The sequence below is a fragment of the Tupaia chinensis genome, unplaced genomic scaffold (genome assembly GCF_000334495.1).
Source record: "Tupaia chinensis unplaced genomic scaffold, TupChi_1.0 Scaffold145870_1, whole genome shotgun sequence".
Classification (NCBI taxonomy): domain Eukaryota; kingdom Metazoa; phylum Chordata; class Mammalia; order Scandentia; family Tupaiidae; genus Tupaia; species Tupaia belangeri.
In genome coordinates, this window is record NW_006205727.1 from 2,162,377 (window position 1) to 2,181,315 (window position 18,939).

Here is an 18,939-nt window from a genome sequence, read left to right on the forward strand (position 1 = left end):
GGCATGCACGCACACGCACCCAGCTGTGAGTTTAAGCCACCGGGTCCGGGACTCAAACTGCAGTTGACTACGTGGGAGTCCAGCAACATAGCCATTATGCCAACTGCTAGTCCCACCACTCTGCCCTTCTTGAGAAAGATTTTCTATCTGGCTTCTAGGACACCACCTTCTCATTTTTTTCTAATGCCTGCCATTCCTTTTCAGTTTTCTTTGCTAGTTTCTCCTCACCTGAATTCTAAGTATTGGAATGCCTCAGTGTTCAGTCCCTGGTCTTCTCATGGCCATCTACATCCTCTTCTAAGTGATTTTATCCACTTCTATGGCCTTAGATCAATACTACCTACCAGGGAGTTACTTCACATTTACATCTGGAAACTTGGCTTCTCTCCTGAACTTCCAACAGCCTACACGATGCCTGCACTTAGATGTAGCTCCCTGGATTTCTTATCCACTTTCCTATTTTCTACAAGTGTATTAGTTCCCTGATGTCCCCTTTGCCAGCAAATACCATTTTCATTTTCTGGTTACTGTAACCATTCAGAAATACATCTTTTTTCTTTTAAGAATTATTTTAATTTGTATTTATTATTATTCTTTAATTTGACCAGAGAGAGACAGAGACAAAGAGGCAGAGTGAAAAAACAAGCCACCAGGTCTGGGACTCAAACTATGGTCAGCCATGTGGAAGTACAACACCTCAACCACCATACCACCTGCTGGCCCCTAGAAATACATCTTGATCTGATAATCTGGCCATTCTCATTTAAACCACCATCATTTTCATAACTAAATTACTGCAATAATCTTCTGACTGCTCTTTATTCCTCTATATCCAGTCTACCACTCTCACATAATTCATATTCCAATAACCACTGTCACCTACTTGTTTCTTTAGTATAACCATCTCATTTCCTCCTTAGGGTCTTTACATTTGTCGCTTCTCTAGCTGATATGACATTCCTCCAGAATTTTGCAGGACTTTCTCTTTCATGTTAATCAGAACTCTACACAAAGGTCATCCTCAGAGAACTTTACATGTGACTAGTTAAAATAGCACTGACACCCAATTTACTGCTCTCCATCTTCTCTCTCTGCTTTCTTTCCTTCAGAGCAGGTCTACCATTTTACACCCTGTTATCTAGCTAGTTGCTGATTGACTAGTCTGTTTCCCAGTATATTCTCCATGAGATATTCTTGAAAAAAATTATAATCGTAGAAATGAAATCATTGCAAGGGACCCCAAAAGTCATTCACTTCTACCACCTATCTGATAGATCAACTTCACATTCTCTCCATTATATTGAATTATGTTACCCCACTGATTCTACTATAATTATTTTTACATGGAGAAAAATACCCTCAATATTAAGTAAAAATTTTACCAAGGACAATTATATCTATTCCTGTGACAGTATGCAATTAATTTTTCTATATAGCCCGTGGAAGAAATTAGTCCTTCAGGCAATTTAATGTGGCCAGTGCTAGCAGCAAACATAGAGCCTGAACCAACATAGGAACAGTGACATTTTGTAACAAATGTACAAATGCCGTAAGGTCCAGAATAATCAGGGGTTACATGTTATTGAATTGCAGCCAGTGGCTAAAAAATAACACAAAAATATGTTGTCTAATAACTTTCTTCCCCTAGATTTCACTCATTCCCTTTTAAGAAGTTCTCATTCTAGTAAAATGTGTGTCAATTTATTATATAGTTAATATAATTCTTCTTAAGAAGTACTGAGTAGGCCAATTGTTTTTGATAACGGTTGGAAGACTATCCAAAATAAACCATTATTGAGGTTGTGTCTTTGGACTTTGCACTAACTTTAGTTATCAGCGGCTCTGTGTAGTCAATGGTTTAACACCATTTACCCCCCTTTCTTATAATCTTTAAGATGTGAAGCAAAACTTGTGTCCTGGTAAACCTATATTGCCCTAGCCAGGGGTATTGATTTTCCAATATTCCTACATGTCACATGATGCGTTTCTATTAGTTGTAAACACTTACAAGACTGACTTCTATTTTGTCCTTCACCACATCAGTCTGTCAGCTCAGGGCATCTGTAAATGAGGCCCAGTGCATTTCATCAGACATGTTTCCATCTTGGTGTTTAAAGAAATGATGCTTTCAAGATGTCAAGATGTAATAAAGGTTGTTTTTAAAAAAAATCACTGCTATCTTGTCAAAGCCTCAAGGCAACAAGGTCTTTTAAAAGTAACAGACTATACTTTTCAGACCTCTCTGAGCTTGTCTTATTTACTTTTTCTATAGGCAATAAACTATTACTTAAATCACACAGATATATGTTGACTTCAGAATTAGCCAGGAAAACCTATATTTGCCTTTGCAAGTAAGAGAAATTATTGATGACAAAAAGACATGAAAAACACTATAAACTTACCCTCGGGATAAATTAGATCGTTTGGGCAACAAAAATTTTGAGAGTTCTTTGGAATTGTAGAATACATAAAAATACATGAAGAGTCAAGTTCTTTAAAAACATTTCAAATAAGGGCTTACAGTTTGACTTGGATTTGTTTTAGTGATAAATAAGGTTTGCCATCTCTACAACTTGTTGACAAAAACCTACTTCAACCAGAATGCCAAGATTTTTTTTTCCCCACAAAGGTTTTGTATCTTTTAAATAGCTTATGTATCTGCTGAGAGAAAACTCCAAAAGGTTATAGAATTCATTTGCCCTTGAGGGGATAAAACAACAGTGAATATTAAGAGAAAATGAGAATATAACATATGAGAAAAAAAGCATTTGGCAAAGGACTTCTAAGAAGTGACTTCCAGCTATATCGCTTTTGTATATCATTCATGTTTATTGCAGGGCCTCTTATACTCAACATATAGCTGTCATCCACTGTGGGAAATGACCCCTATCCCTCCCCTCCACACACACACACACCTTTTCATAAAGCTTTATTTATTTCTTTCATGAGAGAGAAACAAGACAGACACACCTAAATTGTTTGCTTTATGTCTCTGTCTCTCTAGCAAGTACATGCACCCTATAGCAAGAAATCTCTCTAAATAGGGTCCTCACAGCATGATCTACCCTCAGTTTCAGCAAATCCAGATTATAGGCATATGGGTACAATTGTAGTCCCATGAACCACCACTTGGTACTTACACATTGGTTTATACACTTTTTCTCTTTTTTTTGTAAGACATGTCTTATGGGACCAACGGTTTATACACTTTTTCTCTTTTTTTGTAAGACATGTCTTATGGGACCAACACATGGCATATGGTTATGTCGCTAAACCTCCACCTAGTTGACCGTGGTTTGAGTCCCAGCAGCTTAAAACTCATGCCAGGCACATGTGTATATGTGCCTAAGATCCTGAAAGTAGAATGAAGGAGAGTAGAATTAAGGAGAAGGGATTGCGGCATGGCCATCCCCCTGGGGGATGATTTTTCCTTGCTCTCTGTCTCTCTGGTGATCACTCATGTCCTACAGCAAACATTTCTCTAAAATATATAAATAAGACATGTCTAATGAACTTCTTTGTGTCTACTAAAGAGTATCTTGGTTCCCAGGAGCATTTATTTTTTTTAAAATTGAGACCTTTTTTGACATATAATAGTTACACATATTTGTAGGATATGGTGTGTTATTTCAATATACGAATATTATGTGTAAAGATCAAATCAGGGCAATAAACTATCCACCACCTTAAATATTTATCAGTAAGTTGTGTTATGAGCATTTGAAATCCTCTCTTCTAGCTATTTTGTAGTATACATTGAAATTTTTTAAATTGAGACCTTTTTTGACATATAATAGTTACACATATTTGTAGGATATGGTGTGTTATTTCAATATACGAATATTATGTGTAAAGATCAAATCAGGGCAATAAACTATCCACCACCTTAAATATTTATCAGTAAGTTGTGTTATGAGCATTTGAAATCCTCTCTTCTAGCTATTTTGTAGTATACATTGAAATATCAACAATTCTAGTTGTTCTACTGTGCTGTGGGACTCCCCCCAAAAAACATTTTGACCAACTGTCCAACATTTACTGCCTCATCTCACAAGATTTATATTTAACCTCCGCTCTTTTTCTCTGTTACCTACTGTCTCCTTCTATAATTTCTGGTAAATGGGTAAATCTTGTTACTCTCCGCATGGTTACAGTACACCCAGTTTATTGGGAAATAAATATACAAGACTTCTTCTTTTTTTTTTTTTCAAAATAAGCAATCTTAGGTTGATATGTAATATTTATTTACAAAAATGAGTATTGTGTTATTTCTGTTTATCTAAATCTCTCCTATGTTCCCACTTACATGAAACTAAAAAGAGATTGTGGCTGTCTTTAACTTTTGAGTTCTCTTCGTCTATTTAATAAGTATTTGAGTTCTTACTATATATTGAGCACTATTTCAGTATGAAGAATACAGCAGTGAACAAAACTGAAAATTATCCATCTAAGCTCCCTGGAGCTTATTCTGCAGTGGGGAGACAGGCAACAAACAAACAAATAAGCAAAATCTGCCATATGTCGAGTTATCCAAGGATTTATTCAGCCAAGTGATGCTATAGGAACTTTGCCAATTAGAAGTAGCACAGGACTGACCAAAGAAATCAGACACTTGAAGTTTCTTAATAAGAAATAAAAATATCACCCAAAGCATGAGTACAATTCTTTAGGCCACTACTACTCACTGTCATCTCGCATCTTGTTTCTAGGACACTGCCAAGCATAGAGAAGCTGAGAACAATTTACAGGCTGGGGAAATTTTTGGTGGAGTGATGTTTTCATATTCATAGATCTAAATTCAGTTTTGAAATATGAAGCAATAAAGATTAACCAAGAAAGAAAGATACATTTGTAAAGTTTTCTTTTGAAATCACTTGACACTTGATAGTCTAATGTCTATAAAAGGGAAATATACAAATGATTACATATTGGCATTTTATAGTAACATTTAAGAATCTATTGTCAATTCTATTCTAAATGGCTATCAACTTTTCGGTGAAATCTAATCTAGTGTATTTAATTTCCTCAAAAATCAAGTGACTCTCCTTTAGCTTAGAAAACACATTTTTGTTCTGATACTATGACTTTAATTTTGCAGGTTAGAGTAATCAGTATTATTACATTTTCATCCTCTAACATTTCTGTACAATAGAAATGAAGTCCCTTCATTTGATTTGGGAAATTGAATGCCAGTCAGGGAATTCAAAACTTTGCTGGTTTTAAGCTTGAATTCTTCTCAATAGTACCAACTTCTTTTCCTTGTGCCTGAGGCATGGGTCTCAATAAGAATATACTGGGAAATGATGAATCTAGGATACCCTGAGACCATCTTGCCTATGTACTTAACATCATGCTGAAATTCTCTCTAAATGTGGCTCATGAATAATGAGGACCAGTTACTGATTTTTATTGCTATCTCCAAAAGTAAACCATAGTATGTGAGAAATAAGGTTAGATATATATCATGACACTGTTCATTTTGTTTTTATATGGAGAATATGCCAATCTGAATGAAAATTAAGTGTTTCTCATATATAAAGCAAGATGCAGGTTGAAAGTCTTTTCACACTGTGTGCATTACCATGAACTGATAAGAATTGTAATTCTCACATTGTTGAACCACAACTCTGATAGACCTTTGCAGTTATTATTAGATTTAATGGCCAGGAACAGTAAGAAAGCTTTGAATTACTAAGCACTAGTAACTGGTTTCTCAAAGAACAACAACAACAAAATGAACATTTGATGATGTGCACTATCTGGATCAGACTGTCTTCCCTGGGCTTGGGACTTGAACACATTTTGCATCCTCATTCTCTTAATTCAGCATTCTATCTTGTGTTCAAAACATATATTTTACATTTATGCAGAAGAAAAGAAAGCCATAACTCTCATAACACATCAATACAACCTTTACCGGAAGCTGGCTGTGCATCATCCATTGTTTGGATGCACAGTGAATTTAAATGTTTATAATCAATCACCCAATAGTCAAATATCCCTCACTCATTAGTCTGATTAGAAGTCAACCCTCCCTAGGGCAATTGCTTCATGGAGAGTTACAGTGGTTCTGTCTTCAAATTAGTCAGAAGAATTAAAGGACAATACTCTAAGTTAAAAAAACAAAACAAACAAACAAACAAACAAAAAATGAACTTTAAAGCTTCTCCTAGAGTTGATTTTTGGTGATGACTGTCATCAATAATTCCCAATTACAACATGTAGAACAGGTAAAATTAATTCCAACTCTGAATTGAAAATGAGAAGTGATGTCAGTTTTCATGGTTAGAGACCATGGGGTATACCATGTAGTATACATTTTCAGGAGCCAGATAAAACCTGGACTCTGCTGTGTGCATGGCACCTGCACCACTTTGGACAAGTGACTTAACTTTTCTGAGACAATTTTCTCATCTGTAGGTGGTGATTATGGTAATTATTTCATGATATACACACATATGAAAACATGCCATTGTAACCTTAAATATATAAAATTTTTATTTGTCAATTATATCTCAGTAAAGTTGAAAAAATGGGTTAAATAATAGCAGACTTTTAAGATCATTTTGTGTGTATGTATATATATATATATGAATATGCAGCTTAGGATGATACTAGAACATTTCAAGTACTCACTAATTTATAGCCCAAATGTCCATCTGTTTCCTCAGCCAGTGGTTGCACGTGATGCTAGCTCACCCTCTACTGCATAGTAACAGTACCCGCCTCTCTCCCCACACCTGTCCTCTCCTGCCAGAGTGGCCACTGCTGCCTGTCTCAGGGAGGTACCCCTCCCTAGGGCTCTACTCTGTGCCCTAGAAGAGAACTCTGCTTTGGCTCAAGTCCTGTCAGAGGCCTCAGGGCACCAATGCTGTGCAATGGACAAGGACAGAAGGGAAAAATATCCTTCTTCCTTATTCGCCAGGACCTTGAAGCAGCTGATGTGTGACCCTCCTGAAACAGATCCATCCGCATCCTCTGCTTCACTCAAAATAAGCCTGAACTTGGAATTATGCTAAGAAATCAGCCACGCTTGTTTGCCATTTCCCTGTCTCTTCCCTCTGTCCCTGGCAATGTGCTTGTTGCTGTCCTGGCATTAGTTCATTCTGCCAATAAGCTTTATAGATTCAACACCAATTTGTAAATGAAGAGATAAGTTGTATTGTGATACAACTTATCTGATACAACTAGTATCAGACAACAGAAAATACCTGAGTCTGGGTAATTTAAAACAATAGAGCTGGGCTAGACTGTGGTGTGGCAGTGAAACAGGAGTCTCCTCCAGGCACAGACATGTGGGAAAGTCGGTGGTTCACATCCAGAGGCCTCTCTGAGTACACAAAGTGCCAGGATGCCCACAGTCTGGGCTAGCTGAGGCTGGGGGAGGATCATGGCATAGAGACCTATCAAGGGACTCTGTATCTAACTTTCTGTCTGTCTCTCTCTGTATCTTTCATCATAGAATAAAAGAATTTGAAAAACAGGATTTTTTTTTTTTTAAAGAAAAGAAGAGAAATTCATTCAGCTCAAGACCAGAGGCCACTTCTGGTAGACATCTAGTAAAGGTTTTCTTGCCATGCAGGTCCTCACATCATGAGAGTATAGAAGCATATGTTTCTGTGTGTTCCTTAGGAATTGATAATGCTTGGTCCACCCTAATGACTTTAATCCTAATCTTTTCCTAAAGGCATCTTTCTACTGTAGTATAAATACATTTTTTATCCTCTTAATCTCATCACAACCAAATCTCAACACTTGAATTTTTGGGAGACATGTGAATCATTACATCCACTGAACCCTAGGGAAATTCAAAATGCCATTTTCCCTCTTCTTTTAACCTCCTTTAATAAATTCCTGAAGGGTTACCAGCCTTGGATATCCATTTTCCATTAAGATAAACACAATATGCCTTGGAATATGTTATCAATTACTATTTGTTTCACTCCAAGTCAAGTTAGGCCAGAGTTAACACTGACTGAAAAATAATAGTCTGGATCCACCATGATGGCACACCCTAGATTTAATTTCTAGCCCACCCAACTCCTGTGGCATGCCCCGTGGTTCCAGTTGCTTGGAAGCTAAAGTAGCAAGACCTTGTCTAAAATACCACAAACACACACACACACACACACACACAGAGACACACAGATACACACAAAGCAATGAGCCTGAAGAGGTATAAAGAGTAGGATTTCAGTGCACAAACTGGGATTATAAATAGAATGCAGGCAGGAAATTAGGAAATTGAGAGTTTTGAAAACAAGGGACCAGCAGGTGGTGTAATGGCTATGTGCTGGACTCCCATATAGTCAACCACAGTTCGAGTCCCAGACCCGGAGGCTAAAACTCACACTGGGCACTTGTGAGTGTGTGCCCAAGATCCAGAGAAAAGAATGGAGGAGAAGGGATTATGATATGGCCATCCCTCCTGGGGGGTGATTTTTTGCTTTCTGTCTGTCTCTCTTTCTGGCAAGAGCATGTGCCCAATAGCAAAAACCTCTCCAAAAAATATAGAGTTTTGAAAATAAAATGTAGCAATTTTAAAGAATGAAATAGAAAGGGTGGTCTGAGAGATTATAAATGAGACATCATCTCTTTTGTTTATCTTCTTTTTAAAAATTTCTTACTTGCTCTAGCTATTTTTTTTTTCCATACTTCACACCCCTCTCATCATCCTCACTCCTTTCCCTGGTCCTTTATTTAAAAAAAAAAAAAAAAAAAAAAGCCAAGTCAAGCCATCTTCCAGATAAAGAGCAAGACTTTCCCTTACCCCTGTTATCTTCACTCCCCATTTCCTTAACTCATCTTTCTATCCCACCTATAGGTAGAAAAATAATTGGACTATTTTTTGGTGAATGAGGTTTTGATCATAGTCTACAAGAAATCTCTAAAGATTGCTTTTGAACTATAACCAATTTCATGCCCAGTAGAAAACTTCAGTTTCACAGAAGGGAAAGCTAAACAAGAACATTCAAAAAAGTCTTTCTAAAAAGAAGGTGATTCTAGACACACTTGTGTGATTACTACCAATTCTTAAGAAATCAGAAGAGAAGTCCTCGACTGAAATGCTGTGTGTTATTTATCCTGGGCAAATGTAAGGTACTCTGCTTATCAGAACTATTATATGCCAAGCATCATTTTTCATCAGATATATTATGGCAAAGACTAAATTTAATGTCAGTTATTTTTGCAAGAGTCTACTAAGTAACAGAACACAGATGATATTACTGAAAAAAAGCAATTGGTAATATTTTGCAGGTATTATTATCAATCTATTTTCTATCAGTGTTTTAGAGCAAAATGTCCCCAGTTCATTCAGCTCTAAGAGATTTGGTTTTTCTGAACTTCCCAAATTCCAAGTCTGTCTGCTGCTGTTGTTTGAAAAATGAGAAATGAGACCCACACACTGTTAATGATGATATGACATTGTTTCATTTTTTCATTTTGTGCATTTATTTCTTATTAGCAGCTCAAAATAATCCTTAGATCAGGAAGACAGCAAATGCTTTCTGGTTACCATCACTCACATGTTCTTTATACCAAACGCTTTCTGGTTACCATCACTCACATGTTCTCTTTATACCAAATGCTTTCTGGTTACCATCACTCACATGTTCTTTATACCAAACGCTTTCTGGTTACCATCACTCACATGTTCTCTTTATACCAAATGCTTTCTGGTTACCATCACTCACATGTTCTTTATACCAAACGCTTTCTGGTTACCATCACTCACATGTTCTTGATGCCAAGGCCCATTCTCCTTTAACCTGAATTCCCAGTAGAGGCGGGGAGTGGGATGGACAAGGAAACCTGTAACAAGTTCAAGCACTGTCTTCCTAGCACGCCCCTTTCAGCTGCAGATATGATTCATTTAAAAGTCTTAGACATGTTTAACTTTTTTTATGTTGAGATAATGGATTGTAGTAGCAAATTAATATTTCACTCATAACTTTTTCATAGTCAAGCTCTTTCAAAAATAGAATATAGAACTGATCATGTTTTACTTAATTATTAAAAATGAAAATGTGTATGTAAATGCCTATGGATTCATCTCTAGTGTTTCTTCTCATTTCTTCCAGTGTGTTGTTTCTTCCCATGCTAGTTAGGAACTCTAACTTGGGGCATCTAGCTAAATACCAGGAGCAGGTGAAACACCTAAAAATATCCTCATTTACATCTGTTTCTTTTCCTTGTGCGAGGGAGGTTCATCCCACCTGATTTTGCCTTGATAACAAGGAAATAACTTATGACAATTGGGAATTAATTTACTGCTGCTCTCTCATGCTACCATATCAGATCTTTCAAGGTTTGTCTCAAATCGATGTTGACTTCCAGGAGAGCAGGACAATAACAGTCTTTGGCATTTTTACAGTTTATCCAGTTGCTATCAGAGATGATTAATAACAATTCCTTTATATAAATTGGAAAATTTGGTTAAATGAGCCCAATCCTCTTTGACTTAGTCTTTTTGTTTTTCACCTTAGAGCATGTACACTCACCAGAGAGAGGGAAAGTGAGAAGTCACCTCCCACCCTGGGCGGGGAGGCGTGCCCAGACTGCAATCCCTTCTCCTCCATTCTTCCCTCTAGATTTTGGGCACACACACAGACATGCCTGGCCTGACTTTTCAGCTACCAGTCCAGGACTTGAACCTTGGATAAACATATAAGAATCCAGTGCCTTAACCACCATGACACCTGCTGGCCTACCTCTTTGTCTTCTTATGAAAACATACTAATATAGAGTTCATATTCTTAAAAAGTAGCATAACAAAATATAGAAAATTTACCTTACATTTATTAAATATGGATCACTTCCTATAAAACTTTAAGATCAGTTCTACAAAATGAAAGAGAAAAACATGTATAAATGCAAATCAATTCTGTATTGGCTTCTTATTACCACATTAAAGAGAAAATCTGAGGATGTAAGTTATGACTTAATTTTGATTTTGAATGCATACCACTACCTAATGTACATAAAATAACCATCACAGAATGAAACTGATATATCCAACAGCTGGTTGCATTTAAATGATTTTAAAGTAAGTGCTTATAAAATGTCAATTTTTGGTGTTTTGTTGCTTAGGAATGAAACAAATCACAGATATGTTTTTATGTTGATTTTCTGTGACAGGACTGGGAATTCCCGCATTTCATGGGAGATGTTGATGTAAATCTCCCTGGATTGCACACACCTCACATGCAATTCAAGATTCCTTTCTTCCAGAAGATTTTCAAGGAGGAATATCGCATTCACATAACAGGTATCTCATAACTTTGAACACAATTTGATTGTCTTCAAATATTTGGGTAATGCTAGATGCTATTAAAAAAAGCAAACCAGAACATTTTAGAGGCATGAATGTAATTTTACTTGTCACTCACTTTGTGGTGCAAGGTGGCTCCAGGCTGGCTGGGGGCCTCATACCATCATTCTGGAGCCTAGGCTACTGGTAGGCTTCCACAACGTCAATGCTGACATCCAGCAGGCAGGTGAAAATGCAAAGGAAAGTGATCAAGAAAGATGAACTGTCTCTTAACCATGGAAAAGAAGCATGTTGCCTCATATTGCATCAACCATCCTAGATGATAACCTACATAGCACCAAAGAGAGCAGGGAGATGTAGACTGCATCTGGACAGACGCTGCTGATGTCAGGTCTAGAATTCTAGTATATGATTGCCGTCAGAGGAGAACAAATCTGTGGTGTGGACAGTTATTTCTGTTATACTTCGTTAGTGCTCCACCTTGATCTTGTTCATTTTCATGGCATACCACTTAGTATGTATTTTAGCATTAATACTCCTTATTTTTATTGCTATAGGGCATGTGTATGCATTTGTCAAGGAGAGAAAGAGAGGGAAGAGGAGAGCTAGAGAAAGAGAAAACACCCCCCCAGTGGGGTGTGGTCATGCCACAATCTTCTTCCTCCATTTCTCCAACCTGTCAGGATTTAGGGCACATGTACACGTGTGCTCAGTGTGCCTTCAAGCCACCAGAGCGAGGATTTGAGCCACAGTCAGCCATGAGGGATCTGGCTCCCAATACACAGCACTTCACCACCACACAATGGGACCAGCTCAACAATATTCTTAATGCTTCTTTATTTGTCGATGAGATCAAGACAGTGGTATCCTAGTGCACCAGTCAGTTCATACGCCTTTAGGAAGCTGGGCCACTTCACATTTAATTTTGTAAAATCTACTTCTGTGTCAGAGCTCAGGTTTGTCTCAAGTGCTTCTCTCGTGGATCCCCAGATTATTTCATTTTCAGGTATTTCCTGCTTTTGAAATAGCTCCAACATGATTTATTATAATATTCTTTCATGCCATCTCAGTCATTCTTATCTAAAAATAGGCTTCCTGGAGTTACATTTTATATCTTTATTTCTTTTTAACAAGAAGCAGACAGCTGAATGATCACAGATAAAGGATGGCATGAGTTCCCAAGCTATTCAAATGCAGGTAGTGAATGTGTATGTGTGTGTGTGTGAGTATGTGTGTGTGTGTGAGTATGTGTGTGTGTGTGTATGTGTGTGTGTGTTTTCAGGACAATGCCTTAGGATCCCACACCTGCTATAATAAAAACTGCTGAAGAAATCTGTGCTTACACTACCGTCTGTGCTGCCGAATAAAAATAGCCCGAGCACAGAAAACGAACATCTGAGTAGTGCAAAAAACCTTTGCTTCCCAGCTAGGAGGCTGTTTTTTTGCTTTGAGCATGAGGCGACCTTCCTAAATTGGAGAATGAGCTCATGAATAGGGAAGATGCAGCAGGTTTCTTTTCCTATTCAAAATGAATGAGGCCATCTATTAAATTCACAGGGTAAATCAATCAATTTGAGTTCAGGTCACATAGTGTGGTTTCAGAGTCCCCACTTAATCTCTGCAGCCTGCTTCCCTCTTGGACTTCTAAAACAGCCACCTCACACATGGCGTCGTCATATCCCTTTGGGTGGGCTTTTGCCTGGACCATCTGTTCTTGCTACCAGCTCTTGTCCCAGGCCATCACTGCACTAATATTGTCTCTGACTGACTCTCAGAATTCCTTTCAAAAGCATACTGCTTAAATGCAGAATGTCAGATTTAAAAGAAATGGTAAAGTTGTTAAGAAAAAAAATTGAGCTGTTGAAATTATTTAATGTAGAGCTATCTGGCCTACCCTGTCATTCACAGCTGGGGCGGATTCAGGTTTTTGATGTCCAAAGTTTACACAATTTAGAATGGTCTGTTTAAAAGATGAATACAAAGTTACATCTAAAGATTTAGTTCGGAGCCTTGGAAGAGGGCCATATATGTAGGCATCACTGATGATTGGATGTCATTAGCTTTGAGGTTAAAGCTTACTGTGCCTTTAGAGAGCAACAGATACATGATTTCCATTTGAACTGAACCTCTGTTTCAACAAGTATTATTTTCCCAAAACATATAAGGAAGAAAGACTAGTAACGTTTTTGTATTGGAGACTACACATTAATAAAGTTTGCCAGAAGGAGGAAATAGGTTATAATTAAAGCCTTGGTGCAGTGTTTGCCAAGATATGCTGGCTGCCAAATCATTGGAAGGGCTTTGTCAATTTACAGATTGTTGGGCCCATCCCTAGTGGTTTTGACCTAGTTGGGCTGGACAAAGGCCAGTGAATGGAAATTTGGGAAACAGTGATGTTGATAATTGGGGACTATTTATTTCTAATTGAAAAGCTACAGATGAAGTCACAGTGTCTCCCTAAAATGGGTCATTCAAAGACTTGGGTGCCTGGACCTACTAAGAAGATCTTTGAGGATTTTGGAATTTAAATTAAAAAAATATAATAGCATAAGTGAGGGCTTAGAGGTAAAGGGCTCTACCCAAAACAAATCCATTCCAACTTGTTTGCAGTAATCCACAAGCCTGTGATTAAAATTCCTATGGAAATGGTTGCAGGTTTAGAGGCTGAATAAAGTCAGAACACTTTCCCTTCTTTTTATCCTGTTCGTGTTACTTTCAGTGTTCTTTTTATCAGCTGAAGGGGTTGCTGAAACCACTCTGGAATAGCATCTAGTCTCCTGTGAAGAGCCTTTTACTTTATTTGACTTTGTAAATCATTTATTTCTGAAGAAACATAGGGATGATTTCCAGAATACAGTGTTCCATGTTGCATTTTCATATTCGAAATAGTAGCCTACAAATCTACATGTGAAATGTGCAAGCTAACTTGTTTATCAGCTCATCCAAGTTCATCTTCTTTTTTTTACAGAAGCTTTAATACTTTCAATGGATTACAAAAGTTAGTGTGCAGTAGAATCACCTGCAGAGCTTCTTAAAAAGGCAAATGCGGGACCAGTAGGTGGCGTGGTGGTTAAGGCGCTGGACACTCCCACATGGCTGACACCAGGGTTCAGGGCCTGCATCTAGTGGCTTGCTTTCTCACTTCCTCTCTCTCTCACTCTCACCCTCTGTCTCTCTCTGGTCAAATTAAAAAATAAATTAATGAATGAATAAAATAAAATAAATAATTATTTTTAAAAAAGGCAAATGCACTACACTGTTGGTGGGAATGTAAATTGGTACGGCCATTGTGGAAAACAATATGGAGGTTTCTCAAAAACTTACAAATTGAATTACCATAAGAGCCAACAATTCCACTCCATCGTGTTTATTCAGAGGATAGGAAAGCATTCAGTCAGAAGTACACTTGTACTTCCATGTTTATTGCAGCATTATTCATAATTGCAAAGACATGGAATCAACCTAAATGTTCAAGAATTAATGACTTGGGTTGAAAAATTGTGGCATTGGGAACCAGCAGTTGGCGTAATGGCTATGTCACTGGACTCTCACGTAGTTGACCATGGTTTGCGTCCCGGACCCGGTGGCTTAAAACCCACGCCGGGCGCGTGTGTGTGCGTGCCCAAGATCCTGAGAGGAGAATGGAGGAGAAGGAATTGCGGCATGACCATCCCCCCTGGGGGGTGATTTCTCGCTTTCTGTCTCTATATCTCTCTCTGTCTGGCAAGCGCACACACCCTATAGCAAAAACCTCTCAAAAAAAAAAAAAAGAAAAAGAAAAATTGTGGCATATATACACTATGGAGTACTATTCCACCATATATACACTATTTAGTACTATTCAGAAACAATGAGACATTGTCATTTATCTGAAAGTGGTTGAATATGGGAGAACTACTGCTAAGTGAAGACACAAACTGTATATCCCCACTCAATATATACTGAGTGTCTGCACTCTATGTCAGAATTCAAAGATCTCAAAATGTGACCGTAGAAAGGATAAATGTAGACACTAGAATCTGTAAGCAGAAGGAGATGGATGGTAGAGGGTGGGTGAGAGGGGCAAAGGGAAGAAACACTTTACAAACCCAAGAATGCAAAATTATCTATTGAAAGTTATGTACATGGTAATAGTCTTGAACTGCCTGACAATGGTAATATCTTTGAATTACTCAACACACATGCATTTATGTTTTGAGAATCCACATTGTATGCTATAACAACATACAATGATTAAATGTAAATTTAAAAAAAAAAGAAAAGAAAAAAGGCAAATGTATCAGCTGTATATCCAGAATCAAATGCTTCAGAAATGGGGCAGAGCCTGGAATTTGCTGTTCTCTCAAATACAGCAAGTGACACCTGTGCTGACAGCTGTAGTACCACTCTTTGAGACACTTGCTGAGAAGTGTTTCCTATAGTCAAAATTCCTCTCATCTCATCTTTACTTTTATATTTAACTGTTAAAATCAAATGTCATGGGCATAATACAAATTCAATAGAAATGGAGTGACCAGTGAGAAAGTCACATGGTAGAAATATTCTAGGAGATGGAAACTTCAGAACTGGGGCCAACAGAAAAAGTCACAGAATAGAAGGATGCTGGGGGACCAGCAGACGGCATAATGGCTACATCGCTCGTCTCCCATGTAGTTGACCATGGTTCAAATCCCGGACACAGTGGCTTAAACTCACACCAGGTGCATATGCGTGTGTGCCCAAGATCCTGAGAGGAGAATGGAAGAGGAGAAAGGAGGATTATGGCATGGCCATCTCCCCTGGGGGGTGATTTCTTGCCTTCTGTCTCTCTATCTCTCTCTCTGCCTTTCTGGCGAGTGCACGTGCCCTATAGCAAAAACCTCTCAAAACAAACAAAAAAAAAGATGTTGAGTCTGGATGACCATAGAGGAAACTGGAGCCAGTGATAATAAGGGACCCTTAGATGCCAGATGGCTCCCCTTGTTTTATCTGCCTGTGTTTGCTCTGCACTAGAAGAGCCTAGATAAGAACAGCTAAGGGTCTTCTAAGTCAGGGATGGCTCCACCCTAATCCCAACTTCATTTTCCTGTGATTTAGAAAAGACATTCAGTGTATGGTGAAGCAACAAATGGCTGCATTGGCTCTAGCTCTGTGATGTACTGGTGGAGTGGCCTTCATCGAGTTCTTTACCTCTCAGAGGCTAAATTTCTCATCTGGGCACCAAATTGTTATGAGAATTTAATTAATATGTGCAAAGCACTTAGAATGCTGTTGGCCATGTAGTAAGCATTCAATAAACTTTCACTTTTTATTTTTAGTTAAAGCTTTTCAGTTCACCCATCCAGTTTCTTTTCTATTTAATTGAAAACAATGGGAAGCCTGAGGGTGCTCTCTTGCCATTTAACCACTATTCTGAGTTCTCTGCCATTGTCTACTGCCCTGAGTTAAAGGATAAGCTAAAAATGGAAAATCATTTCTTCCAATGCAATACATTGTATGTAGAGGGTTATCTGACACTGACGAGTTTCCATTGACATTTTAAAAGCATTTAGGATTTGAGTACTTTTTAATCATGATTTCAAGCTAGTTTTATTTATGCATGTAAGAAATAGCTTGAATTGTTGCATCTGTTTAGCTCATCTGGATCCCCCCTGACAGATGGTTTGCTGCAATATGTATAAGCTTTCATTTTATAAGCTTGGCTACAGCTTATAAAAATAAATCATCTGCATCCAAGGGTGTGTTAAAATATATTTTTCCTTAGAATTTTGACTTCGGTAACAAAGGGCATAAATGGCTAGTGATTAAGTCACATGGGTACTTTTAGCTCAAGTGCATTGTTCTTCTCCTAAAAGTAAGTGCTAAAGGCAACTGTATAATTACCTCCTCTGCCCTCTTCCCTTTTACCCATAAGGTGAGTACATAGATGGATTCAAAATATGATGTACCACATCTCTGGAGGCAAGAGAGGAATGGCCTCTCAGTTCAGTCTCGGAAGCTCCTCTGAGTCCTATTAATGCCAGTCCCAGAGGAAGCTCTGCCATCTGTCATTCCAGCCAGACAAAGGAAGTGTCCCATTGGTGACCATCATCTGAGTAAATTAGGAGGGGTTGGGGGAAAGGCCAGAAGGAAGGCCTGTGCAACTGTGAGGAGAGAATTCACACTTTTGGCACAACGATGCCCATGGGAACCCTTTCAGCATGAATGGAAAATGTGGAAGTAAACAAGCTTCCATAGTGTCTGTGCGCTATTTTAGCTTCCTTTGCAGTGTGAGGGCACAGGTGCTTTAGTGGCATTCTTAGTGGCAAGAATGGGGAAAACTATGAATAAAAACCCTTCATTTTATTTCCATAGGTGCACGCTTTCTGGCAAATGAGTTCCCAGAAATTGTCTTATTAAAGAGGTCTCTCGTGTCAATCAGATCTTGGCAAATGCTCAGCATGAGATGTCAGTGGTCCACCCAGCAGAATACTCAGTCTGACAAGATTAGCAAGGGGCTTATTATAGGGAAATATGCTGCATCCTATACACAATGACAGTCCCCAAAGAGCATGAATTTATCCAAAGTACACAAAGATGTTTTTCATTCTCTCAGTTGTGAATTTTTTCCAAACCTCTCCTGAAGCAATTTACAGTCTGTGTGTTTGTACAGCTCTGAGAGTTAACTATGTTTACTTCTATAGAACGTAGGAGTTTCTTTTATTTGTCCAAAACTCATCTTCCTCAGAGCTATGTCTGCTTTGCCCATTGTCTGTCTGTCTTTACTGTCCCTGAGCTAGTCTGCCCCACCCAGACTGAGATGCCTATCTTTAAGCACATATGAAAATTTTTACAATGAAACTCGCATCCCGTTTTGGAACTGTCTTTACAACCAGAAGAAGGAGTTGAAATATATAATTACTAGTAATTCTCGAGGCATGACTATTTTGCTTCTCCCAATTTTCCAAATTACATTCAATTTTAGTAGTATCCTAGAGTATATCTGATAATTGTGACATACACGTTTGATTTAGAACACTAGAACTTGACTTTATTTTTCTGAGAACATTGTCCCAGAGTTAGGTGACGTTTTCTGAGTTAATGCATGTTGAATGTTAAGCTAGAATCTAGCAAACACTGAAATGAACGTAACACACATCCCATTCTCAAGAAAGTCATAGACTGATGGCCATCTATTCAGTACGACTGCAGGCCTCTTCTTCCTATCTGTATGATCACTAAGTTCCCACCCAAACTCCTCATACTGCTTTATTTCCTAAAGGAATGATGTCTCACTTAGGATTTTAAAATGACAAAAAACACCTTGAGAAGCAATATCAATTCACTTTCAAGGCCTATAAAAGTGCTCTACTAAATCAAATGATTATTATTAATTCATAAATTAGTAAGTAAATAGCTTCAGTTTACTAAATGGTCTCATGACCTAAGCACTTAGTGTGGTTTCTAGATATCTCTAAATTATAAACAAGAGATTTGAAGAAATGCTAACTCAGTGACTTCTATTTTCAGTACTCATGTTTGCCAAGAGAGGACAATGAAAATGACCCAGGAGCTTAATGCTGCAAACAGTGTATTTACTTTTTTCAAAGTTTATTTATTTCTTCCATGAACAAGAGAGACAGAGAGAGATAGACACACAGCAGCCCCCTCCCCCCCCCCTCCCGGGGGGTGACATTGTGGTCCACACC

At 38.0% G+C, this 18,939-nt stretch overlaps 1 protein-coding gene across 1 annotated transcript in view; it reads left to right on the plus strand.

Annotated features, from left to right (window-relative positions):
• The window catches only part of TMEM117 (transmembrane protein 117), a 524,240-nt gene that overhangs the window by 495,893 nt on the left and 9,408 nt on the right, over nucleotides 1-18,939 (plus strand). The window contains exon 7 of the mRNA XM_006168553.3: nucleotides 11,140-11,269. Coding sequence (XP_006168615.1) covers nucleotides 11,140-11,269 — 130 coding nt within the window. The remainder of the gene's footprint in view (nucleotides 1-11,139; nucleotides 11,270-18,939) is intronic.